Source organism: Erithacus rubecula (assembly GCF_903797595.1).
Source record: "Erithacus rubecula genome assembly, contig: scaffold_143_arrow_ctg1, whole genome shotgun sequence".
NCBI classification, from domain to species: Eukaryota; Metazoa; Chordata; class Aves; order Passeriformes; family Muscicapidae; genus Erithacus; species Erithacus rubecula.
The window spans coordinates 20,939-47,800 of NW_027636155.1; the positions used below are offsets into that span (position 1 = coordinate 20,939).

The following is a 26,862-nucleotide window of genomic DNA, read 5'->3' on the forward strand; positions in this document are numbered from 1 at the left end:
CTCCTCAATGCTTGAAATACTGAAGGGAACCAGTTGACCAGAGCAGAGCAGGGAAATGTTCCCTACTTCTATTCAGACATTTCCACAGTAACTCAAGAGTCATTTAAATAGCCCCATCAACACCCCCACACAACAGCTTCTGCCTTCTGCAGCTGCTTCTCCCAGCTCTCAGTTGCCAACTTCCCTGCTCCTTATTGCTTGTTTGTACTTTTTCCCTGTCCATTCCTTGCAGTCCCCAACATGACAAGTTCTTTTTGGTCAGGACTCCTCAGCCCAGGCAGGAAAGGCAGAGCAGCAGGAGAGCATGGGTAGAGTGTGCAGCGCCTGGGAGTTCAGATGTGTGCTGAGATTTTTCACTTTCTCTGGGCAGGACTGGGCATTGCTGGGTTTTAGGAAGCCCAGTGTCAAAGAACAAATTTGGCTTTCTCATCATTGGACTTGCTCAGCACAGAGTGGGGAGGGCAGCCCATGGGCAGGTCTGGATGCCAACAAACCTACAGCAAAGCTGTCTCGTGGGACTTGCTTCTCAAACCTTGAAAACATCATTCCAAAGTAGACCAGGGTAGAAGCAAGGGAGATTCAGGCTGGGCCTGGAGAAGCATTGAACAACAAAGGCAATAATGTCAGAGAGCTTGTACAGATTCCACCTCTGGAAATTCGGAAGCCACCACTGGATAGAGCCTTGAGCAGCCTGTCCAGATGCCATAGCTGACCCCAAGTGCTTGGAGCTGAAGACTGAACTTGAAACTTCCTGGGTCCCTGCCAGCCTAAACCATCTTGGGATCCTTTGAATATTGGATTGAAATTCATAGCATCTCTTCTCCAAGCTATAACTTGAGGGCTCTTTCCTTGTACCAATACTGAAAGCAAGAGTCATTGTGGCGGTGCTCATATAAACTTACCAAGGATGTCTTAGCCCAAAAAGAACATTTGCATGTGCAATATCCACTGTATCAGAGAGAAGTGTAAGACACAGCAGGCAGGAAAGTGTTAAGCTGAGAGAACCTGTGCTTTCTGGAAAAGTTTTTTGGCTTCTGGAAACCTGTTTGACTTTCTCACGAATGACTCTGTCCCCTGCACAAATGACAAAGAGAGATGCAGGTCTAGGGAGGGAATTCCAGCATTCTCTTGAGGTAGAGTTAGATGCCTGTTGGAAGTGGTGAAGACTGCCCCACTTTGGACATTCTGTGTAGTCCTGCTTTTGCAAGGAGTCTGTGCTTCTATTAATGGTTTTCTCATCTGTCCTCTTGTTGTAGACGGAAGGAGTTGGCTGCATTTGAGAGGAAGCATCACCCCTCACTAGAGAGGGCATTTGAAGTGGTGGCACAGATAGTGGAGGAATTGCAGCCTCAGAAGGAACAGCTGCAGGAGGAAGTTCCTCTGGCAGTGTCACAGGTATGGTCACCTTATTCCTTGGCAGCACCAGTGGGAGAGGGAGTTGTCCTAGCAAGACCACCCTGAATGCTGCTTCTGTCACCAAGCTAAGACTAAGACTGTATTGTTGTTGTTCCTCTAAAAAACCTGCTTCCAGGTTTGCCGCCCGCAGCAGCTAGCCTCCAGGGTTCTGGAGAGGCTTCTCCAGGACTTCTCTGGCCAGGGGCACACACTGTCCCAGGTGTGCAGGGACAAGGTGGTGCTGGCACAAGAGAATGCTGCCCTGCAAACCCTACTGGCAGCTGCAGAGCAGGACCTACGAGGACTCTCTGAGCAGCTGGTAGAGGCCAGGTAAGGGCAGGAGGGGACCCTGGGTGGGACATTATTGAAGGTGTGCAATTACAAAGGTGGTAAGCATTACATCAGGATTTACTGCCTCCTGTGTGCTCTCCAAATGTTTCTCAGACAGAGACGTGATGAGATATGAGAAAAAAAAGAAAAGCATACTGTGACCTGAATGTTATTTTTCAGACCACTCAAGCTCTCAAAGCTCTTTTGGGTGGTGGCTTGGAACCATTTGCACATACCCGTGACAAATGCAAAGGAAGCCAACTTGGCACTGCATTGAGTACCAGGGAAATTCTTCTTATGTTTGCTAAGGCTAGAATTTTTCCTCTGCTTTTGGCTTCTCCTTCAGTGCATCTGAACATCAGTCTTTCCTTGCCAAGTAGTTTGACATGAGATTTTCAGAATTGACAACTCTTACATGTGAATGTTGTGAGTAGGACACCAATGGTTCAGATGAATCTGGAGGGTCATGCTGACAATCTTGAGACCCTTCTGAGCTAACTCTTGTGAAGTATGGTGCAGGACCTAGAATTGTTTACAAGCAGCAGCAGCTGCAGAAGGGAAAGGTCGTGAGACTTCTCAACAATCTCTGGGGATTCTTGCTGAGCCCTGATTTTTGCTCACTTGTTCACTCACCTCTATAACCTGTCAAGGTCCTTTTGGCTGGTTCCTCTTCCTTTTTAAAGAGTGCAACCATATTTGGGTACCGCTGGCTATGTTAGCCTTACATAAATGTAGCAAGTGTTCTTTTTTGGGACATTCCAGTAGTTTAAATGACAAAATCTCTGTCCCACCTTCAAGATCATTCTTGTTCAGCTAAAAGCCTGGTTCTGGTTTCTTACTCATGTTGCTAGAGGGAAGAGGGAGCATTCATATATGGTTCAGTGCATTCATTTAGTTTGATTAAGACAGCTACTGGCAAATAAAGTATCTCTGCGTACAATAAGAATGGCAGTAAACATTGATGAGTCAAGCAGGAGAACACTGTGTTCTGTCCATCTGCAGAGTGACTTGGAAGTGCTGATAAGCTCAGGGCTGTGAGCAGGGGCTGAGCTTTTACTCATTGGCAGAGACAGTGGGCACAGCCACCCATGAGTGGTAGGTCAGGCAAGAGCAGTTGGAGTTTTGGCTGCTGAGATCAAACACAGCTGGGCATTCTCTGCTGGGCTGGATTATGACTGCCTAATCACCTGGAGGGGCCTGCTTTGCTACTTGAAGTGGTAGAAATAGTCTTGCTATATCTGAGTTTTCATGCAAACCGTTTTCAATACTCAGGTGTAGAGATCTTTAGGCACATCGTCCAGAAACTGCCCCTGTGTGCCAGGAACAATTTCTCTTCATAACTTGTAGGTCAGAGAAGAAGAGCCTGCAATGCAGCCTGCTGGAGGCTCAGCAGCACGTGTCGGAGCTGGAGATGGCCAGGAGCCATCTGGAAGGCCAAGTTCGTTCAGCCACGCAGGCCAAGGAGGTGATCCTGGGTGAGCGCCTTGTGTGCTTTGTTTCTGGTGATCTTCCTGCCCAGTGCGGCTGCTCCAAAGCCAGCTCTGTCTGCAGGGCTTCTGAGGAGTGCGGGAGCTGGGGGCAGGTCCCTCCTTGCCTGGAACTGAAAGAGCTTCAGGTCAGCAGGGTCCTCTGCCTGTCTAGTGTCTGACTGCTGCCATTTGTCATATTTGCAGAGGATGGGAAGGGCCTTTGGCGTGAGTTGCAAGCTGTAAATCTTTCAGCAAGCAGCACTGCAAAGAAATGGCTGAACAGCTCCTCTGGGCAGTAGAGCAGTGCAGCAAGGCTCTCAGACTCTGGCAGTGTGCTCAGGAGGAAGAAAAAAGGAAGCTGGAAAAACTGGTAGAACACAATATACACCTGAATTGTTCAGGCAGGCTTGGTGGCCTGGCTCAGCAGAAGAGCAGGCTGAGTAGGTGGCATGGCTGCAAGCCTCTGCTGTAGGCCACACGTTGCTGAGTCAGGCAGCAGAGGGCTTCAAGGGCTCATATTTGAGAGCCTGAGAAGCCCCAGAGGATGGTTCTGGGACAGTCAATGCAGCCATGGTTTCAGGATGAGCACAAGTCAAGATATCCAGGAGGCTGGGTGGTCTCCACACAAAGCATGGCAGCCAAGGGGAAGGATCTTGCTCACACCCTCATGCCATGCAGCAGACTGCTGCCCTTTCTTATGACTGCAGTCCCAGAAACAAGATTATTTGTTTCCTGTCCTTCCAGGGTGGACAGAATTCTTCTGTTTGGGCTTTTTCCATAGGAAACGGGTCCCATGTTGTCGGCGTTTCAGCTGGAGGCCTGTCTTGTGAATATGCCTTTGGGGTGCTGATCTCTTCCTCATCCTGCAGTTCAGCTGCAGCTTTTCCTTGATCAAAGGACACAGACACTTTAAGAACAGAGCCTCTGAGAAAATAAATCCTGAGGAGAGAGGGGCCAGGAAATAGGCAACCAACAGAGTAGGGAAGGAAGGTGACATCGTCTTTCCCTCCACCTGCTGATCATCCTCCTAAGTTTCTTGTTGGAAAAGAAGGGCACAAAGTCTCTACTGTGCACTCTTCTGGTGGGGGATTGTTGGAGGGATGAAACTTTCATTTCCTCCTTTGAGGAGTTGGACTGGGACTTGATCTGGAAATGTCTTCTTCTTTTTCTTCTCATCAGGAGAGCCTGCTGGAAAAACAGTGTTTGGAGGCACAGGAGCTGCTGGAGCAACGGGGACAAGTTCCTGGCAGAGGTACAGAGGGAGCAGGAGAAAAGCTGCTGGAGATGAAGCAGGAAGTTGCCAGCATGCAACGTGAATAAGAAAAGCTCTAAGGCAGAGCCAGTCTAGAGGCAAATGGGCACTGCTTGTCTGGGTGGGATTGTCTCTTAGCTGGCCCTTTATGAACACGAGAGCGAGAACAAAATGCTTTTGGAAAGCGTGAGCACATCAGTCTTGGCTGCCACCCAAGTTCTGTGTAGGAAGTTTAAAGCCATCTTCTCTTCATTTCTGTGCAGCTGCAGCACCAGAAGGTCAAACTCTTATGCAAGCTGCGCCGGCTGCAACAAAAGTTAATACAAAGCCAGCAGTTTGTAGAGCTCCTGAGGGAAGAGCTGAAGGAGGAGCGAGAGAATGGGCAGGTGAGTCTGACTAGCCAGGTAGCAGAGGGAAGGGCAGTAATGGGGGCATGAACTGTAGGTCTCAGGAAAGGTGAGGCACAGCCTAGTGCAGGCACAGTAAACACAGAGCATATCAGGCTCCAGCAGTGAGCACCAGGAAAAAGAGTTAGGGTGGAAGGGTTAGAGCTGCATAGAGAACCAGCAGGATGTGGCGGAATGGACATGCTTTTGAGACTGGAAAACGAGAAACCTGAGCACGATGGCAGGTGCCAGTAAGATTTTGCTTGACAGAATATCAAGGACAAGCTGCAGAAAGTTCAGAGGAAGATAAAGGCCATAGAGAAGAGGCTGAAAGAAGAAATGGAAAGGATGCGAGAGATGCATCTGCAGTTGAGGCATGCTGAAGAGAAACAGGTGAGTGAAGGGGCAGTAGGCAGTGCAATTATGTAACAAGTGGTCTCTCTTTTTTCACCTTTCCCCAGCAGAGCAGCAAGTGAATGGGGGCAATGCCTCTGGCTACCAGGCTCTGTGCTCTCCATCACAACTGATCAGAAGGACACTTGCTGGGCTGCTGAACATCATGTGCTGCCCTGGCCAGCAGGGCTAGTGCTTTGACCAGTGGCCAGCAATCCTCTGAATGCATTTCTGCTGGCTTATTGCTGCTCACTTTTGTTTTTTGAGGGCTTTGTTCAGGTGAACATGGTGACCCACGCAGATTCTGAACAAGTTGTCTCTGTTCATAGTGGATGCGATCCTCGGAACAGGATGAAATCTAAAGTTGTTTTTTCCCTTTCACAGTCTCTAGCACAGCTGGCTGTGACAAGCTGGAGTCTCTGGCTGCTTAGTGGGGTTTGACTTGACAGCTCAGCTTGCAGTCTAACACAAGTGTTGTTCCTAAGGGCTCGCCTTTGAACTGCATTGTCTGGGGCATCTCTGCCAGCCACCTTTCTGACACAAATAAATTTTTTTGTCCCAGATGGATGCAGGCCATGCCATCAACGCTGCCCCTGCAACAGCATCCTCCAAAGAAGCCTCCTCTCCACAGCCTGAAAACCTGAGCACCAGCAGTTCACCTAGCTCAGGCCAGGAGGCAGAGCAGCTGACTTAATTTTCTCTCATTCATCATAGCAAAATATATATTCTTTGTAATATGTACTCACATATATATATATATACATATGCACCCACCCACACACCCACACACCCACACACACAGAGCAGAGAGAGGAGCAGTGCCTGGAGCTGCTGAGTACGTCCTGTGCATTTCTTGTGTGATCCAGCAGTGTGTTGTGTGTTTGCCTCAGCATGAGCTGTACCACATGTTCCTGCTCACTGTGGTCTCAGACAGACATTTTGGACTCCCTACAGAAGATATTGTGGTGCTTGGGGGCAGCCACGGAGCACTTGGGGCATTCCTTTTGCCTTTAAGAGCTGCTGAGAGTGGGTGGGCTTTGCCTGTGCTTCCCTGTGCAGCAAAGGCAAAAGCTTGGATTGTTTCCCGAGCAGCAGAAAGCTGCAACACAGCAAATGACCCAGTGGATGTGTGTGTGCTAGACCGGCCAAACTGATCAGAATAGTTGGCTTCCTAGATATCCCTTTATCCCCTGATTTGTCACCAGTCATAGGAGACAAAATGCTTCAGGGAAATTGAGTGACTGTGGGGCTGCTTTCACACTGGTCTTGGTTTTATGACTGGTAGTACTTCTACAATTCCTTCTATTGTTAATTTTGGTAGGAATGCTACATTTTGGTTAGCTTGACCTCTTTGGAAAGAACAGCAGTTGACAGCACATATGACTGGGAAAGAGGTCTTTTTACTACTCCCCAAATGTTAAAAATTTTTATTCTTAGAGCAGCAGCAGAAGAAAAACTGGATACATTTTTTACAGTCCTTCTCAGATATGCTAGTTGAATGCTTAGCAAATGCATCAAGGAGACACATCTATGTGGTCAGATAAAACTGCCCTGCAGGCAATTCTCAGGAGCAAGCCTGCAGCCCCTCTGCTGCATGTTCCTCCTGTACCAGGCATTTTGTCACAGCTCATGCCCAGCCAGTCAATACTCTTGGAATACTATGCTCCAGCCTGAATCCCAGCACAAATCATACCCTACGAAAGGACACCAAGGCCTTGGTGTCTCTGCAGTACAACCAACAGAGTTGCTTCTTGCAACTGGCAATAGCTGCCAGTGAAGTGCTGTCAGAGAATAACTGGTCGGGTACAGAACAGAGCCCAGTTGACTCAGTGTCTGCCATCAGCTGTTGGGACAAAAGATGGATTGATCTCTTCCTCCATGTGTCTGAACTCAAAGACAATGATGTTCTGTCTTGAGTGTGGTCAACAACTTGTAGTGGGCTCGCTCTGGCTCTGGCTTCTTCACAGTGGTTGTCAGTGTCCATTTGTGGGCTTTGCCAACCTTTTTGTTTTACCTGCCCTGCCACTAACGGCTGGAGTGACTGCAGAGACTGGAGCCTTCCTTAGCTGTGAGATTTCAGCTGCCAGACCATTGCTGCAGCTTTGCCTGGACTCCTGACAGGATCAGCATCTCATGAAGGCAGCTGTCTGTGTCACAGCAGTGCCTGAGGAACAACACTGTCCTTGTTACCTGTCTCAGCCCATTTGGGATGAACACATGGACTGTGTTCAATGGGCCGAGTCCAGTGCTGGAGACTGCTGCACCTCAGGCTGAAGACAAGGAGTGCAGTTCACTAGATGGGGAATGGGCAGTTGTCTTCAGAACTTAGCCTGCTCATAAATTAAGAGGGTCCAAGTTCTTACAGCCACTGCTCTTGGTTGTAGTATGAGCTGCTGTTCTTTAAAAATGTCGAGGCATTTTTTGGCAAACTGGTAAAAGGCAGACCCCCTTCCTCTCCTGGAAATCACTTTGCAATATTCTATCTGCTCTACAAAATGCAGCTGGTAATAAAAATCCGTTTCAGATCCCAGGGTGCATATAATCTTTGCAAGTATGAAACCTTTTGTTGAATCTTACAAGAGAGGGTCTATTCCCAAGAAGAGGAAGGGTCATGATTTTTCAGCTCTCTTTCCCGTTTGTAGAAGACAAGTACTTGTCTTGGTGCCTGTTCTTTTCTGATCTCTGTTTGCTCTGATGGTTTCTCCATGGCCTTAGTTTCCTCTCAGGTAATGCTTCAAAGGAGTGTGGACAATCTGACTCTGTGAAGGCTGTGTGACTCTGTGTGCTGCAGAGCTGCCTGTCCTGCTTGGGCTGTTGTTGTTGTTGTCATTGTTATTTTGGTTGTTAGTCAACTGACCATAAATTGCTCAGAGCCCCAGAGAGTGGAGCTGAGTTTCCAGTCTCCTGGAAGTCAGTATCTCTGTTTTGAAGTTTACTTCTTGAATTGTGTTTCTTTCAGGGTGTGTTGTGAGCATGGGAAATTTAGAAGAGAAATACACTGATTGGGAACTTCTTGGCAGTGGGTGAGTGCAGCCACACTTACTTCTACAGAACCATTGGGTCAGGATTTTGCTGCTGTAATATCAAGTGGGAAGTCGGACAAGCTGCGAGCCTCTTCAGACTCTGGATGTAGATTATCCCTGCCTCAGTACTGATCACGGGGCATCATCAAAGATAACTGGATGCTGACAATGTCTTGCCTGCCCTAAGGAGCAGAACGTGGAAGCCCTCCTACCCCTCAAGTGTGTGGCAGCAGTTTGCTTATTTTCCTAGAAGACATGGTTTTGTATGATTCAAAGCAATATGGCCTCACAAATGAAGAAAGAAAAAACCGCAAGATCAGCTTCCCACCTGAAAGCTGTCAGGTAACAGCTCTCAGTAGCATTTCTTTCCATGTTTTGTGGAAAACAATATTGAGTGGTCAGGACCATAAGATAGATTGCGTCATGTTTCCTGAGTTGTGTAGATAGAATCAAAAGAGAGTGGTGAGAAGGCCCAACAGGACTGTGTGGTTCAGTGCCTGGAAACGCATGACAAATGCACAGACAAAAAAGAAAAATCAAAGAAAATTCCAGCCTCCAAAACTTAGTGTGTACAGTTGAGATGTGCAGCAGCCCATTTTTTTCCCATTGGACCCAGCTAATCTCATGGCAGAAAGCTGATGGGCTGCTATGCTATTGGCTAAAGAGTAGATAGACCCTGGTGTGTGGGAGACATTGTAGGCAGCAGAGAGCTCCTGCCTGGGCTGCCTCTTGCTCCTCAGCACTGAACAGCTTCTCTGTTCTTGCTGCTGTTCTCCTTCTAGGAATTTTGGAATGGTTTATAAGGCCTTCGACTCTGTCACAGGATGAGTGGTAAGTGCCGACAGCCCATGAGGATTTTGCAGCTCCTGAGCACTTTCCCTTGGGATTTTATCTGTACCCAGAGCTCTGGGCCACCTATGTTGGCTGCAAAGGCTGTCCCTTCATTATGGAGAGACTTTGTCCTTCCTACCTACCTGAATGAATGCAAAGATGGCAGTGGTGTCTTTCAGAGAAGGACACGCCTGCTTGGATTTACAAACAAATCTGAAAAACTGCTAGCATTTCTAGCATTCCCTATAAATGCTAATAAATTGTCAGCTGTTTCAGTTTGTTTTCACAAGAAAACAAAGAGCAAAACTGAGCAAAATTGCTTTTGTCTAGCAAATCATGTGTAAGCTATGAAAGTGGTGTTAAACAAAGGCCATTTGAAAAGTCGGTGTGTGCAGAGAGTGTTGGTATCACTTTGTGGTTGATGTTTAGAGTCCCTTTTAACTGGGCTGACAAGGTGTCCTGGCTCATGAGTGGAGAAGAAAGAGGCTCTTGTAATGTCTGTTCCTAACACTTTCAACACCATTGTACGTGGCCATAAAGAAAATCGATCTCCAGCAGCAGGGCTGCTTTAAAAGAAACCCTGGTCACGAGGGAAAAGAAGAACCCAAATATTGTTGCCTACCTAGAAAGGTCAGTAGTTCTGTTCTTTTTCTAGGGATGTTCGTTTCCATACTTGCAAGGCAGAGGTTTAAAAGCTCTTTACTCACTGGCAGAAAATTGATCTTTCTATTAACATCAATCCACTTCTGTACGAGGCATGGGAGGAGATTGTATTCTGTCCACATTCATGGTTCCAGGCAGAGATAGCTTGAGGATTGTTTCCAGAAGCGTGGCTCTCTTACTAAGCCAGCAGCCTGTATGATCACTCGCTGCATGTTCTTTTGCTGGCTTGGGGCGTGATTGTTTCTGAATGTCAGAGGGGGAGTGCAGAGAGAGTATCCGAGAAATGATTCCCCTTGCACTGTTCCCACTATTTCCATTGCTTTGCATGCCAAAAGATTAGGATAGGAGATACATCATTTGCCAGGTTTGAAATTCTTATCCCATTTGTGTATGACTTATATGAAATTTTTTCTACAAGGTTGTCTGCAGTGCTACACACCCACGTGCCCTAGATAAAAGCTGTGAAAACTGCATCTCCTTGTTGCTGGATTTAATTGTGGAAGGAATTTGTGTATGAGGATGATAAAGCAGCTGCCTGAGATGTGTCCGCTTCCAGATTTGTCCTTGCAATCACAAACCTGCCTTTTTCCCCTGCTTGCCACCTAAGCCCTCTCCTTCTGTGCAGATGTGCCTTCCTCATTTAGACAGCACAGACTGCAAGCACTGGATAGCCTAAGTGGAGCGAGTCTTCATTTTATTCCATCTTAATTTACCAGTGACCTGGATACTCAAACTCAACTCTAGGCTTTTCTTTGATATGGCAATTTAGCTGTGCACATTCAGCCTCACTTGTTGTTTTCATCTTCCAGTTACCTTGCACATGGGGATGTCTGTATGGTGCTGGAGTACATGGACAGAGGCTCCTTAGCTCAGGTGGTCAGTGAGAAAAGGATGGTTGTAGGACAAATAGCAACTGTCTGTCGGGAGGTAAGGGATCCTGCTTGTGCTTTGGATGCCTTGGAAAGGCTCGTCCTTTGAAAGCCCTGCTAAGTGAGTGATTGCATGTTCATAGCTTTCTGTGCTGCTCTCATGCTTCAAAGAAAAGTGAGCATCTACACTGGACTGTCTGCCAGTGTCCCTACCCTTACTATAGTCTGTTCTTTTATCTCCTGCTGTTGAACTCTCTGTCTCTTTTTCATTTTCAGTTTCTGCCTCCAAGTGCAAAGAATGCAATGCAGAAAGGTTCTGGATGTCCCAGTTTTAAACCAAGAGCAAAGTCAAAGAGAGACTCAACTCTCACAGATCTCCACTTCAAAGGATGGCATGGCACCCATCATCGTGCTTGCAGCTGAAAACTGACAAATGAGCTACTTTGACCCCTGTCCTCTACTCTCCCACCTGACAGCGATCCCCTAGGTACCCAAAGCAGGGACTTATCCTCTTTTGGAATTTCATGGTTTGTCCTCAGGATGGGGAAAGCGTATCTGCTGTAGCAGCAGCAGTCAGTGTGGCTGGCTTTGCAGGGGACAGTCTCCTGCAACGACTGGTGTTTCCCCCTCAGAAATGAATATGCCTTCCTTTGGAACAATCCTGCTCTCCTAGGGTTGCAGCAGGAAGATCTACCTCTTGCCAGCACCCACTGCTCCTGTGAGATATGGGAATTTTCAGAATCTGGGAATGCTTCAGAAGCAGTTTTCTTTAAAGCATGGAATGCAATCAGATTACGGTAACTTTTGTCCTCCTCTTTCTTTTTCTCTCTCAGTGCCTGCAAGGCCTGGCTTTCCTTCATGCCAACCGGGTGATCCACAGAGACATCAAAAGCAGCAACATCCTTCTGGGCTGGGATGGCTCCGTCAAGTTGGGTGGGTGCTCTTGGTCAGGTGCTGAGCGCCGGGGAGGCGGTGTGGGGCTGCTTTTGGGTGGCTACCAGGTGCCCTACAGTGGTGCTGCTGAGAGTGAACAGGGCACTCTGCAAACTGTGGGCACAGCTGCAAGGTGCTGAGAGGTGTAGAGAGGAAACAAAGTGTCAAGAGTGGTTTTGGTTTGTGTGTGATCCTTTCAGGAGGGGGAGTTAAAGTGTACGCCTTCAGGGGAGTGAGGAAAAGCCACGGTGTGAATCCTGGGGGGCTGTTAAGTGGACAATGTGCTTGGCTGCAGCCCTGAGAAAAGGGAGCACAGCTTTTGCAGCTCAATGCACCACTGCATTCTGAGCCTTAGAGTGAGGCACTCTTTTCCTTGGTTTCCTACTTGAACAGTGTTTGTTTTTCTCCTCAGCTGATATTGGCCTCTGTGCTGTGCTTATCCATGAACAAAGTAAACGGAGGTCAGTGGTCGGGACTACTTGCTGGATGGCACCCGAGTTTGTGAGAGGAGAGCCATATGGCCCCAAAGTGGATACCTGGTCCCTTGGCATCGTGGAAATAGAAATGGCCAAAGGAAGGGTTCCTTATATTTGGAAAACCAAGGAAAGGGTAAAGTGCAAATATGCTCAGATACCAGTGTCCTTCTGGTCCATCACCATTTGACAAAATCCCATTCCTACAGCTTGAACTGGTTCCACCAAGGCCCATTTGTAAAAATGTCCCTGGGGTCTGCATAAACTTCCAAGGCAAGACTTGATGAAGGTTGGAATAGCTGGGGCTGCACTGGGGCCTTTTCTCTTTTGGGAGGGAAGGCTCATCTCTTACTATCTGGTAGGCAACAAATTGCCACTGCAAACTGCTGCTTAAAATATGGGGTCTGGGGGAGCACTTCAGGATATGGAAGGATCACATAGAGTCTCCTGTTTCCTTTTCCTTCAGGCTAAATATCTGATAGGCAAGCGAGGGGCACCAGATCTGCACAAGCTCAGGTTACCCTCTGGCTTGTCTGAATTTCTGGGCTGCTGCCTGCAGACGGACGTGGACAGGCGAAGTGCTGCCCAGGAACTTCTGCAGGTACAGTGCAAAGAAGCTGCAGGCCAAACAGCTGTTCCCTGTCAGGCTTTGCTCCTTGCCCAAAATTCGGGGCATCAGATGGCCAGATGGCCCCCTCCTCATAGTAATCTGTGCTCTGGGTGCTTTTCAAATGAAAGCCAAGTTGGGTCCAAAACTGGTTGAGGTTAGAAGGGACCAGTGAAGGTCCTGATATAGTCCTACATCTTGTCACTAGCAAGGACATCTACGAGTAGCTCAGGTTGCCCAGAGCCCCATCTAACATGTCCTTGAATGTTACCAAGTTTAGGGCACCTCCCAGCTCTCTGGGTAACATGTACCAGTATTTCAGCACTCTCCTGGTAAAGAATTTCTACCTTAGAGCCAATCTGAATCAACTCTCTTTCAGGTTAAGACCATTCCCCCTTGTCCTCTTGTAATTGGCCCGGCTAATAGATGTGTTTCCATCTTTCTCAGAAGCCCTTTCAAATACTGAAAAGTCACCACAGGGCTTGCACTTCTGCAGGCTAAGCAAGCCCAATTCTCTCAGCCATTCCTCAGAGGGCAGCTCCCACCTTCTGGTCAGTTCTGAGGTCCTCCTTTGCTCTTGGGTAGTGTATTCAGGTTTCCCTGGTAGCAAAGGAACTGAAGTGTTGCAGTGCTGGGAATGAAGGCAGGCAGTGGGACTTGATGAGCACAGTGGAAGCAATCCCTGCCAAGTGGTTCTGGGTTGCTCTGTGGGAAGGTTGGGGGGTGGGGGGGGGAAAGTGTTGGGTGACTGTGAGCATCCAAGGGCACCCAGCTTGTCCCTCCTGCTCCCCTCTTAGAGGTTTCTGCCAGCCAAACAGGGACAACTGAGCAGGGTTGGTGCCAGCCCCATGTGCTGCCTGGGCCACTCAGGTAGATGAGAACTGCTGCAGGTTTGCTGTCAAGTTTTGTATCAGACAGGGAGCTGGTGACTGGGCCACTTCCTTGCCTGCCCCTGCTGTGGAGGAAGACGCCAGTCAGCACAGGAAATGGGGGCATGCCAAGGCAGACACTGCTCTTCCTGCAAGCCAGAGCTGAGTCCATCTGTGCTCTGCCTCTTGTGTCTGTGTGCTTCTGGGCTCCAGAGGAATGCAGCTTGACCCTGTTAAAAGTTCATTTTGGAAAATCATGGTGCATTTTTCCTTTGTCTTTTTTACATTGGTTTCATTTCTTTCTTTTTCTCTTTGGGCAGCATCCATTTCTCAAATTAGCGGAGCTTCTCTCCAGCCTCTTCTGAAGCCTGATTGCTGTCATCCCTGCAGCAAAGTGATGCAGGAGATGACCAGGAGCCCTTCAGCATTATTTTCTTCAATGTCAGCTTGCAGCCACATTCAGAATAAAGGTCCTAGACACCCCCAAGCCTGTTGTAAAATTTCCTTCCTTGTCACCCAGGGAATACTGCTCTCATTCATTTCTGACTTGGCCATTCTTGCTCAAAGATGGCAAGTGCCTCCTGTGGGTATTCTGGTGTGGTTTGAAATTGGGAAAGTTCTCTTCCCTGTATTATTAACTCCAACCCACAGTGCCCTTGGAACACTGACCTTTGGCCAGGTTTTGTCCAGTTGTGTATTTCTTCATGAGGAAGAAAGGGCAATTGCATTTCCAGCCAAAAGGTAATGAAGAGCAGGGCAGCAAAAATATCCTGTGAGTTCTGCAAATGGGATACTTAAAAAATTAAAAACATATAAAGCTTCACTCACCCTCATCTGAGGTGTTTCTTGAGCCATTTCCCTGGTTTGTTGCTCTAAAATGCATTTTGGAGTGTGATGTGTCCTTTCAAAAATTGCTTAACTTTTGGGTGAGTAGGCAATTCCAAAAGCGTGCCAAACACCCCAATCCATTAAAAATGTAGCCAATTTTTGAGCTGTGTATGCATGGCCATTTTGTCTGTATTTCTTGAGGTACACCTCATGGAGAAAAAGCTTGTAGAAAATGTTGACAAACATGATTGACTGTTTCTGCTGTGTGGACAGAAGAAAAAACTGCACTTGCAAAAGTGTCTACAGACACATGAATATTTTTAAATTTCCCAAAAGATGGGTATTTGGTGGTATCTGTCTGCCGTAGTTGCAGGCTTTGCAACCCTTGTGAGTTGACAGCTCCTATAGAAAGACTAGGTTGTGCAAGTTGAGAATCGGGGCAAGCGCCAATAATGGCTTTTGCTTGACCTTCAGAGATGCGAAACGTTTGCACAAGGGCTTGTGTGTTTGGATGGAAAAAGACATGACTTGGTTTTGCTTGTTGAAAAATGTTTGGCAAATGTTTGTCTGCTCTTGCATTTCTTTCTGCCCAGAATCCTGGAAGCGAGGAATGAAATGAATATGAAATACAAAATATTGGTTAATTCTGTATTGCAAAATTGTATCAAGACATGAAAGCCAATGATACCGGGTATCATTTGTTACATCTTTTAAAACTGATCCTTCTATTCCTTTAATAATACTTGGCAACATGAGATGGATCTGGAATTAAATGCAAAGGTTCTGGAAAGAGCTGGAACACTCTAATAACTGTGGCCATTTCAACCATCTCAGGAGAGCCCTATAGTGTACATCCAACTCCCATGTTTTGGTTGTTTGATTTTGCCATATTATAACTGATTTGTGTGTTTTCCCTGATCCATCAGTGAAGAGAGTTATAGCACTTACAGGTTCTTCTCTTTGCATGGGTTTTTCTTAAACTTAACTTTGCATGCAATGATTTGTGGCCTGGGTAATGAATAGAACCACCACCTGAATAATTTAACAGTGCAATTTGCAAGTCTTCTGAATTTGGCAAAGTTCGAATGTCAGTGTCTTTGCCAGGGTAGGGTCTTCATGGAGAGATGAGAAAAGACATATACATCAATGTGATGCAAGTCTAACCCGATTTATTAGTTGCACAGTGTTTCTTTTATACCAAAACATTGTTGCAATGTGCATAGCACTCCACAAGCGCCTTTAACATGATTGGTTCTTAAGCATTGTCCACATATTACTTGTTAATTGTTGATTGTTTTCACACCTTTTTAAGGCATCTTACGCACCCCTTGGCTCAAGCAATCTAGCACCCTGATTTATTCACATCCTTTTTCCTTATTTGCTACTTTACTATACTTTCCCTGCACATATACTTACTTATTTGCTACTTTAATGTACTTTCTCATTCGCTTGCTGCTGCTACTCTATTTCACTCTGTAGTTCCTTGGCACTTCTCCAAATCTTGATCACTTTACACTGTTACTTTCTTGTTCATTCTCTTAGTTCCTTTTTCGAGGTCAAAGTCTCTCATAATCATGCAATACAGCCAGGGCCGCAACAAAATAGGAGGCTGGTAATTTTAGGCCAGGTGGCCTGACCTCAGTACCAGGTGAAGTTATGGAGCAGTTTATAGTCAATGCCGTCACACAGCACTTACAGGATGGCCAGGTATCACACACAGTCAGCACAGGTTTAGGAGGGGAAGGTCATGTTTGAGCAACCTGGTCTCTTTTTATAACCAGGTGACCCATGGTGAATGCAGAAAAGGCTGTGGATGATGTGTACCTGGATTTCTACAAGGCCTTGAACACTGTCTCTCACAGCATTCCCTGAAAAAACTGGTAGCCCATGGCTTGGACAGGAGCACTCTGTGCTGGGTTAAGAACTGGCTGGATGGCCAGGCCCAGAGAGTGTGAAAGCTGCTGCATCCAGCTGGTGACCAGTCACCAGTGGTGTCCCTCAGGGGTCGGTGCTGGGGCCTATTCTGTTCAGTAGTTTTATTGATGACATGGATGAGGACATTGAGTCTTTCATTACTAAATTTGCAGATGATACTAAGCTGGGAGTGTGTGTTGATTGGTTGGAAGGTAGGAGGGCTCTTTAGAGAGACCTGGAATGGATGGCAGAGTCCAGTGGGATGAGGTTTAACAAGTCCAAGTGGTGAGTCCTGCATTTTGGCCACAATGATCCCCTACAATGTTAGAGGTTGAGGACAGTGTGGCTGGACAGTGCCCAGGCACAAAGGGACCTGAGGATGCTGGCAGATAGCCAACTGAACATGAGCAGCAGTGTGCTCTGGTGGCCAAGAAGGCCAATGTAATCCTGGCCTGTATCAGGAATGGTGTGGCCAGCAGCAGCAGGGAGCTCATTCTTCCCCTGTACTTGGCACCGGTGAGGCTGCATCAGGAGTGCCATCAGTTCTGGCCCCGCAGTTCAGGGAGCATTTTGAGACACTTGAGCGCATCCAGAGGAGGCAACGAGGCTGGGGAGGGGCTTGGAACACAAACCCTGTGAGGAAGGGCTGAGGGAGCTGGGGTGTTTAGCTTGGAGAAAAGGAGACTCGGGGATGACCTTATTCCTCTCTACAACTTCCTGAAAGGTGGTTGTGGACAGGTGGGGGTTGATCTCTTTCTCCAGGCACCAATGGACACAATGAGAGGACACAGACTTAAGCTGCACCAGGGGAGATATAGGTTGGATATCAGGAAAATGTTTTCTAAGGAAAGGGTGATAAAACACTCGAATTGTCTACCCAGGTACATCCCTGGATGTATTTAAAAAAAGACTGATGTGTCAATTGGTGCCATGGTTTAGTTGAGGTGTTAGGGCATGGGTTGGACTTGATGATCTTGGAGGGCTCTTCCAACCCAGCAATTCTGTGATTTTCTGTATGTGTGGTTGTATAGCTGGCCTACAGCTCCATCAAACTCCCCAAGCCATGCCTCATTTATTTACAGTGATTTTAATCAGTGGTATAATAAATTGATTCAACTTCTAAATAAATTCTAGCAACAACAGCATGAAGTAGAAATTCAATTCTCCATCCTTTTAGTAAATACCAGCAACTTAGAAACTTTGATTAAGAAAGCTGTATCTCAAATGTCATGAGCAAAAAGTATGTCAAATCAATATAAGACTCTCACATTAGAATGGAAAGAACATATTCAGGGAGCAGAGAAGTAACATAAATATGAAAAAATACCATATAGGTCATGAAAGCAAGAAGGGAAAATGAAAGGAAGAGAACACACTGACATTTTCACACAGTTTTAGCATGGGTATAGCAAGGACCAACAGCAATATATTAAATGTATTTATACTTAGTTTCTGCTACATTCTTCTGCTTTTTCATTTTGGGAAGCAAACTCAAAGCTGCCTCAATGGAGTAAACAGGATCACATATTAAAAGCTTTGGGAAAAACATAAAACAAACCAAGGCAATAAGTATTTAACATCATAAGGGAGCCATTAATACAACTCTTCCAAAAATGAACATTTTTATTACCTGCTGAGGGAAGTCCTGTTGTTTGAAAACCTTTGAGTAAAGCAATTTAAACAACCAGTTCTATGAATGACAGTGAGACAATCCCTTTTTTTTTTTTTTTAATCTTTCAATAACATAACATTAATTTTGAGCACACCATTAACTGGTGTTTCCATTTCCAGAAATCTTGGTCGTGAATGGAATCTTGTCCTGGATTCTTGTCATATATAACATATATTTTACTATGGAAGACAAATAAAAAGGAAAACTATTACTGCAACAGCAGCTAGAAGCACTTAAAGTTTATAGTAGAATGCTTTCAGCTTGTAATTTTGTTTAGTAGTCACAGATAGCAACCAATTTTGTCTGTGGTCTGGGCAAACCATTGCTTTTCTCTCTATCTATTCCTTTTGTGCCTGATGAAATTACTTTTTCAGGCTAACTAGGCCAGAAAATATCTTTTAATACATTAATGCTGGCATGGAAGAAGCTGTTATTCTCCTAGAAAGATAAAAGAAGATTCTGATTTTATTTTTCTTTGGTTTATTAATTGCAGATCTTCCTGGGCAGTAAGTAACACTAAGATGGATATAACTTCATCCACTTAGAAAAACTTCCACAACCCTGAAAAAAGAAAGAGAAATTAAAAGAAGCAATTAAAACCAACCAACCAACAAACCCTCCCTCCACCCAAATCCTGCCACGACCACTCCCCAAAACATCCAACCAACCAATCAACCAACCAAAGCCAAACTAAAACCAAAAGCTTCCAAGCTAACAGGGAGCAATAGAAAAAAAATTGCAGCAGTAATTTTAATTCCTGTGTTAGCTTTCCCCATCCTCTTCTGAGAAAAGTCTCAGAACGTTTCTGTTTGCACTAGCTTATGTTTCCATTGTGCTTAAAATTAAATATTGTTGTATTTGCCTGGAGAAGCTATGCAGCATGAAGGGAGATGGTGGCTAGGAACCCACATCCAAGTGACTCTAACTGCACAAAAAAGCAGACTTACCATCAGGAGCGGGACCATGAAGTGTACTGGCTCCTTGGCGTACAAAGCAAAGCTGAAAAGATTCTGTTCAGAGAAAGAAAATTTCAAAATGAAGGAAACACACAGAACTGAAATGGTTATGGTTGCAAGGAAAGTCTGTACCGGTTTCAGACACTGTACAGGCTCTGTGTCTAGGTTCTCTCCTGTCTGATGGAATAAAATAAAGAACAAAAAACAAATCTAGAGAGAATTGACATTTGCTGTTAAAGACCTGTCACAAAGGTGCATATGTGAAGAATTTATAACTGTTTTGCTTCTTAAGTGCTAATTTGAAACACTTAGCACCTGATTATAGATATTAATCTTTAATAGACAAAGGACATTAGCACAAATATCCTGCCCCAGGAAGTGTTGAGAAAGAATAGCACTTTGTTTGAAGTGAGACAAATACTCACAGATATCTTTTACCCCTCTGCCTGGGTGACTTTATGATGCTGTATTATATCCCCTCCATCTGCTTATGCTGGCTATTGAGTTCTGTGCCTTTGAGACAGGTTGTGAGAGCAAAGGGTGGCAGAAGAAATGTGCACTTTGTGTGTAGAAGCTTCATTTTACTCTCCCAGTATTAACTTCTCACGGACTGTGCTGACTGCAGCACAGACAGCAGGAGACAGTTCTCCTTTGCTTTTAGTTAGTTTCTTCTGGGTAGCACTGACCAGAAGTTGTGTGTGGGGTTTTTTGCTGGTTTTTTTTAATCGTTTCGTTGGCTGGTTGAATTGGTTTTTGTTTTGTTTTGTTTTTATTTATTTGGGTTTTTTTATTAACTGTGAATCTATTGTTTGGTCCTGTCAGGAAAATTAATACACGAACACCAGAGGTTTATGTCTAAAAAGGAGACAGAGGAGTCATTTTACTTTATTCAAATAAAGGGAGAGCCATTGGGCATTCCCCTGTGGTCTCTCAAATTTTGGGACACCTTTTTACCCAAATTTCCCAGCCAAATTTCCCTCTCTCTTTCCCCACTGACTGAGATACTTGAGAGGTAAAGACTTCCAAGAACACCGGATACCTGAGATTCCCCTCTAATGTACAACCCTCCCTTTTAATTTTTAATTCTTATATAATTAATGGTTTTCTCCCATTTTTTCTTTCACCTTTCAATATCCAGTTTTGTTTATTAGCAAATCCACTGTTTGTTTGTAAAAGCAAATATCTTTTTCCATTCATCAATCTGTGGAATCCTTCCCATTGTTTCTTTTATCTCTCAGTGCTACTCTTATCAACTAGTAGCTTGTTTGTAAAGACAAATCAATCATTCCTCTTAGTCCAGGAACACCAGGACTACTGCCTGGGGATGCCCCAAGTTGCTCTGCAGCTGGGACACCAGACCCAGGCCTGGAGAGAGCCCTGAGCTCCAGAGGGACTGAGAGAGAAGCCAAGCCAAGCCAAGGCACACTCATCAAAAGAACTCCCTGAACTCCAGAATTTCTGAATTTTCCGTCTCTGCAGAGCAACAAGAGGGTTTATGGTATGAAATTATTCATTTTTTCCATGTTGGTGGGTACTTTGGTTTGTTAAATGAACAGGTTTTTCCACTTTAATCCCAAGTGATTTTTCTCCCTAGCTGGTTGAGGTAGGGGCTGCTGAATCCTGCTTTCTAGAGGAGACCCCTTTGGTGGTTTTGTCCCAGAATTTGCCCTAAATCAGGACACCCATCATCATTATAATTCATCATTATAATTCCTAGGGTGTGTTTTTTTAATCAAGAAAACAAACTTAGGCTACAATTTCTCTGACAAACGTTTTAATCTCAGTGTTAGATTTCACCATCCCCTTTCTCTTCTGAAAAATGTCTCAGAATATTTCTGTTAGCACGAATTTTATTGCTCCATTGTCTCTACACTTACCTATATTTACATTTGCTTGCAGAACCTGTTCAGCATGAAGGGAGCTGCTGGCTAGGAACCCACATCCAAATGACCATAATTGCTTGAAAAGCAGACGCACCAGCAGTAGGAGGTCTACTGGTCCCTTGGGGTGCAAAGGGAAGCCAAAAAGATTCTGTAGAGAGAAAGTAAATTAACTTCAGAGGAGGTAAACTTTAAAAAACAAGGAAATGTGGAGAACTGAAATGGTTATGGCTGCAAAGAAAGGCTCTTACATAAATGTGAATGGGTTATAAAAGAAAGGAAGAAAAGAAGCCCGTGGTAAAAAATAATAAAAAAAAAAAAATTGAAAGAAATTTTAAATGGCAATAAAAAAAGATCATAAATTAAACACCCATCCAACCAGCATCAGCTCTCCCTGAAACCAAAAGAACATCCAACCAACCAAACCTAAACTAAAGCTAAAAAATATCCAAGCAAATAGGGCCAACAGAAAAAACAAATTAGAGTGGTAATTTTAATCCCTGTGTCTTCTTGCACCATCCCCTTTATTTTCTGAAACAAATCTCACAACATTTCTGTTAGCACTAGTTTACACTTAGTTTACACTTAGGTATTGTTGTATTTTTCTACAGAATCTGCCCAGCATGAAGGGAGATGCTGGCTAGGAACCCACATCCAAGTGGCTAAAATTGCACGAAAAGCAGACTTACTATCAGGACCAGCAGCAGGAGACAGAACAGTTGCTTCCGGTTCGAAATGAGCCCGCAAAGATTCTCCTGCTTTTGTTAATGCCTCAACTCTGGCACCTGCCAGTGAGCAGAGACCCATCAAATTTAGAAGGACATGCTCTAAGTAAGAGTTAAAGGAATCATTAGTACCAGGGAAGCAACATTTAGATGCCAAATAGCGCACACTCAAATTTGTCAAAAAAGACAGTTTGCAATTTTTTTTTTTTGCAAAGAAATCTAATACAGATTTTAAGCCAGGCAGAATTTCAGTCCCAGGACTTAAAAGATCTAACATTAGATTTTATATTTCTTCTAAAATCTTGAATATTAATATCATTGAGGAAAAGGGAATGACTCTACACCTAGATAGAAGAGGCTTTAATGAGGTATTTTCAATGCAGTACAGCATTGAGCACTTGATATAATTTTTTCCTTTTATTTCAATACAAGACTTAGTGCAGGTTCAATTTCTGTTCACAAAAAATGACCACACAGTTTCAGGATAATGTTCACACTTTCACAAGTCAATTTACTAATCTTTCTACCACATCAAAAAAATTATCTCGGCAGTAACAAAAGAAACATTGCAAACATATAGACTTCTGAAAACAAACAATCTGATTGCACTATAACAGGAAAAATGTATCTGTTTCCAGGTGTGTAGTGGAAGAATGTCCCCATTTTGTTCTAGTGATTAGACTGATGATAAACTTAGCAGGACAAGGGAGCACAAATGATTTGGCAGTACTGGTAACTTTATATCTCTCCAAGTAGTCTCAACTAACTGTTGAAATTATTGGTCTTCTTTACAGTGGTTAATCACATTTCATTATTATTTTGGTTGTAATTTTTCCCTTCAGATAGTATGAAATTGGTCTTTTGAATGTACATCTTTGGTATAGACAAAAAGTACCACAAACAGGGATTTACATGGATTTTTTGCAGTTTTCCTTTCCTTGGTTTCACACTGATGCTTTTCAGAATAAATGTTAACACAGCAGAAATTAATCAGGTTATTTCGTTGTGGTGTCTAGGAAACAGCGGTGGCAAATTAACCCATATCACATCTTTTCTCATCAGCAAGAATCTCCAAATTCTCTTGGTGCTGTGGTTCTAGTCCTAAAAGAGGATTCTTGCAGATTTTAAGGCCTTTAATTTAAATGTGCCAGTCACAGACCAAAGCAGCCCTGGAGGACGTGCCTGCAAACAGCTCCACTGCTTTAAATGATAAGTGTCCCTAAAGTGATTCCCAGCTGCTTACCTCACTTGAGATTGCATGATTGCCCTTAATACAGTTTGGCAGAGTAAAATTAAAATCCATTACGTGATCTCTGGCTATAAAATGCCAATTTTATAGTAAAACCTCGATAATGGGCTTGGAAAGGAATCAAATAGGAACTAGACATGAGGGCAGGGGAGAGAGAGAAGGAAAAGGGGAAAGAGAGATGGGGAGAGGGAGAAAGAGGAAAAGGGAAGGAGAAAAGAAGTTCACAGTGCCAGAGACTGTGAGCCATTGGTGCTGTTTATGTACATCCTCAGTTGCCAAGTGTACCTGAAGCTGCCAGGTGAACAAGAACTTTGCAATTCTGCCCCACCAGGGATCTCCCCAGCATGCATTGAACTATGTTAGTTATACCACAAGCACTTTGTGCAAATATGAAATGCAACATTTTGTGTTTCTGACATTCTTTCAGAAAGAAAGAGGGAACAGACTGCAGGTACTTCTGCAACCATTACGAGGTCAAAAAAATGGGAGTCAGAATGGGGGGGAAAAAAAAAAAAAGCAGCATCCACTACAAAATTAGAAAAATAGCATTTAAAAGCTGGTGATTGTCACAATGCAAAGATACCACCCATGGGACCCTTTGTGTAGCTTTAAAATTGATCATCATTGAACTGGGTAAACATTTGTAATTCTACCCTTTGACAGAAAAGTTCATCTGTGCTAATTAAGCTTCATGGAAATCTCAAGGCATTACATGTTTCCATATTTATTGTGGCAACACAATAATGCACACATAATATATATCTTTTTCATATTGAAATGCATGTATGCATGCAAGAGGGCAACTGTGAGAAATTTCCAAATTAGAATCTACTTTTCTTGAATGTTTGATTTTGTGACCGTGATCCTGCAATTATATATTGCATTAGAACAGAAAACCTACAATAAATGGGGAGGAATTACTGCAGAAAACGTACACACTACATGCAGCATTTCCCTTGTCGAAATTCCTTGTACTTTACTTGATTACCTGCTCTCTCTCTCTAATTCAGACAGAGAAGCACAATGAAATATGAACTCACTCTGCCTTTTGTTCTCTCATTGGGAAAAAAGTCTGCCTTAGCACTGATGTATTCTGCACAACTATAAAGACTAAGGGATAGTTTCTGTAGAAGACATCAACCTTAATAATAGACATTGCACCAGATCTGTGTTCAGAGCTGAAATTATGGCACATTTGCAGTAAATTTCTCTTTTTTTCCACTCATTGTTTTGTCCTAACAAAATTGGTATTTTGAAATGTGCAAGTCTTTAAACCTACATGAGCAAAATAGCTTCTGCATTTGAACATTCTAAATAGCAGTTTCTTTTAAATGAGGAATGCTCAAAACCCCACAGTTAATTTTAGCACTGTGGGTTCAAAAAATTTAATACGGCCAAGAAGGAGCATGAAAATCTTGTCTTTTTTGTTTGGTTAGTTTTGTTTGTTTGTGGAGATCTTACTTGGTTTTGGTTTTGTTTTTGGGTTTTTTTAGTTAGTCTTGTGTATATTAATGGGAAAAAAGGGAGGGGGATAGAGGGGTATTAATTTTCAGGTATATATATTTTTGTCCTTGTTTGCATTCCCATCTGTTATTTTATGCTGAAAATAACTGCAAAATTGAAAGTTGCCATCATCTCTGAAATAGTCCATTCTCCTAAATAATTAATATATACAGCTTTGTTGGACTTTCAAATAGTCCTATACCAGAGCACAATTGTGCAAGTCAGAGATAAACCTTGAGATTACTATTGAATTTAAAATATGCTTTAAAAATACCAGGAAAGTATCTTACCACAGATTATCACTTCCTGCCTTTTCCTATGTATGATGATGTTTTTGAAGTAGCAGACACAAAGACAAATGTTTTATGGCCACAAAGTGTGAGACTTCATTTCTCAGTAGAGGGCTAAATCCACAATTGCCGATTTTTGGTGAGTTCCATTAATCTTCACTTGGCAACCAGAAACAGTGTTCAGTGAGGGAAGTGTCAGTGCCCACCCAGGGATGCCAGATGTCCCAGTCTGAGGTTTCTCTTTTGCCCCGAGATCACCCCAGAGGGACATGAAGTGGTTCAAACCCTGGTTTTCTCCAAAGCAGCCGAAGAGAGATTGCCTGAGATGGTTTTCTCTTGTTCCAAGGATTGTTTATTATATCTTATCTCAGGGACTTTTTGCCTGATCAGCAGTGGACTTCTCTGCCTGGCATCCATGGTGGAATCTGCCTGGCGAAGACAGGGTTTATTTTATATAATCTAAATTACGTGTTCTATGTTTACAAAATTTTCCCCATACAATACAATTTTGTTAAATGGTCCAGTTCTGACCCCATCTAATCTAAAAGTACTAATGTGTCACCCAACATGGATGACATGGAGAAGAAGGAGGAAAAGATGTCCACCCCCCATATTCTCCATCTTGGCCACGTGTCCCTTATCATAAACATTCCAAAAAGTCTATTTATCTACGTTCTAAAAGTCTAATTTACACTTTACTAATTTTGCTGGCTTGTTTCCATTCCCTCTGGGTTTGTAATTTTCCCCAGGGGTTAGAATTCATAGCCTAGGACACCAGGGTCTCACTCAGGAGTTTTGAGACCCTCACCAGGGGAGTTTTGAGACCCTCAAGGAGGCCAGGGGTACGCCCTGGGCTCCCACAGGAAGGAAAATTAATTTGGTCAAAACTTCTACATTTAGAACAAGTTGTTTGTGTACTACAGACTTGCATTTTATTTCACTGTGGTTTTTTTTGAATGGAATATGTTAAGGGGGGAACCTCAACTCTAAGCAAAGGAAGTTGCTTTGCAACACCTTCTCCCCTAAGAATAAGCAGTTCTAAGGCTTTGGCTTGTGTGGAAACACAAATCAGAGGGAACATTTCAAATTCTGATCCCATTCAGGGTGGCATTCACAGCTTTCATATGATTAATGATCAATTCATAGTCTCTATTATAAAAGAAAAAAAAAAAACAAAAATAAAACAAGAACAATGGAGTAACTTTATAGAACTGAAGCCCTACCAATGCAAAAATTAGTCTTCTGCTATTTTATGGCTGTCATGTCTTGTAAAATAATTGTTGATAACTCAAACTGTTAGGATTTTTTCTCTTTCTTGTATCTCCAATGCAAACCTAAAAATGTTTATGTACCACTATTTGGTACATTTCCATATGAAGGATGCTTCTGTCAAACAGAAACAATTAAAATAGACGTAATTATAGGCCTATCAATTAACAACCCTCATGGCTTGAATATAGAGGTCATAAAAAGTCTCTATTAGGATGGTATTATATTCTTGTATTGGAAAACACTGGCAGATACTGTTTATTTAGTCTGCTTTGCTTATATCTTCCAAAGGGAGAAAAAAATCCTATTTGTTGTGAAGAGTTGCTAGAACAATGAATGGAAAGGTAGGTTTTTTTTGTTGATATTCAGCTGCTATACACAGGAAAAAATGCCAATTTTAAAGCCACTTCACATTAAAATAACATTTTCTAGATATATGTATGGCCACAAGGAATGATCTTTACTAAAATGTTCAAAATAGATTGAGGGAGGATGAAAAGGGCAAGCTTTCTAGAACATATCCTTCTGCAGGTGACACTTGCTTTGATCAAACCATACCAAATAACATTTGTCATTTTGATTAACTGATTAAATATTTCATTGAGGACCATATTAATTGTATTACTTCCCTGGGGCATAAAACCAGGCTAACTGCGCTGATGGAGGCACACGGATGTATCTGACAAACATTTGTCCAAGCAGCACATCCATCATGATCTGGAAGAGGAAGGGGAAGGAATGTAATCTGTCACTGGCAGCAAAATGAAACTTGGGCATCTGTATTAAACTGTCTGGGTAAGTTAGTGGTGAATCCAGTGGTTAAGAGCTCACAGCAGCCACTTTGAAAGTGCCAGATGTCCAGGGAGATTAAGGTGCAGGCAGCAGAGTACAGAAATCAGAAGGCATAAGATGTGGATGAACCTTAACAGCTCTCAGAAGGAAGTACAGGTCCAATAAATGAATTTAATTTGACAGAAGAAGGTCTTGGTTTATCAGGCAGTACAGAACAACTGAAGGTCCTTCTGATTTAAGCAGGCAGATACAGAAGGAGTAATCTAACAAAATCACATTCTGATATATATT

General features: G+C 43.8%; 1 protein-coding gene and 3 long non-coding RNA genes across 4 annotated transcripts; 3 read left to right on the forward strand and 1 right to left on the reverse strand.

Moving 5' to 3' along the window:
• Positions 1–3,411: 3,411 nt before the first annotated feature.
• On the forward strand, positions 3,412–5,901 carry LOC306815495. The gene is made up of 5 exons (XR_013777407.1): positions 3,412–3,564; positions 4,374–4,446; positions 4,710–4,832; positions 5,103–5,225; positions 5,788–5,901. It is a non-coding gene; the product is annotated as an uncharacterized lncRNA (long non-coding RNA).
• A 126-nt stretch (positions 5,902–6,027) lies between these two features.
• Positions 6,028–9,081, forward strand: LOC306815496. The gene is made up of 3 exons (XR_013777408.1): positions 6,028–6,060; positions 8,185–8,248; positions 9,031–9,081. It is a non-coding gene; the product is annotated as an uncharacterized lncRNA (long non-coding RNA).
• Positions 9,082–10,378: 1,297 nt separating this feature from the next.
• Positions 10,379–13,858, forward strand: LOC306815490 (serine/threonine-protein kinase PAK 3-like; the record flags this gene model as incomplete). The annotated part of the gene is made up of 5 exons (XM_079332044.1): positions 10,379–10,669; positions 11,445–11,544; positions 11,957–12,153; positions 12,484–12,618; positions 13,814–13,858. Exons 1-5 carry the CDS (start codon positions 10,577–10,579, stop codon positions 13,856–13,858), a joined length of 570 nt encoding a protein of 189 aa, XP_079188170.1. The 5' UTR covers positions 10,379–10,576.
• Positions 13,859–17,534: 3,676 nt separating this feature from the next.
• On the reverse strand, positions 17,535–21,630 carry LOC306815498. The gene is made up of 4 exons (XR_013777409.1): positions 21,433–21,630; positions 20,841–20,894; positions 18,855–18,917; positions 17,535–18,468 (listed from the first exon to the last, which is right to left on the reverse strand). It is a non-coding gene; the product is annotated as an uncharacterized lncRNA (long non-coding RNA).
• Between the last annotated feature and the right edge of the window lie 5,232 nt (positions 21,631–26,862).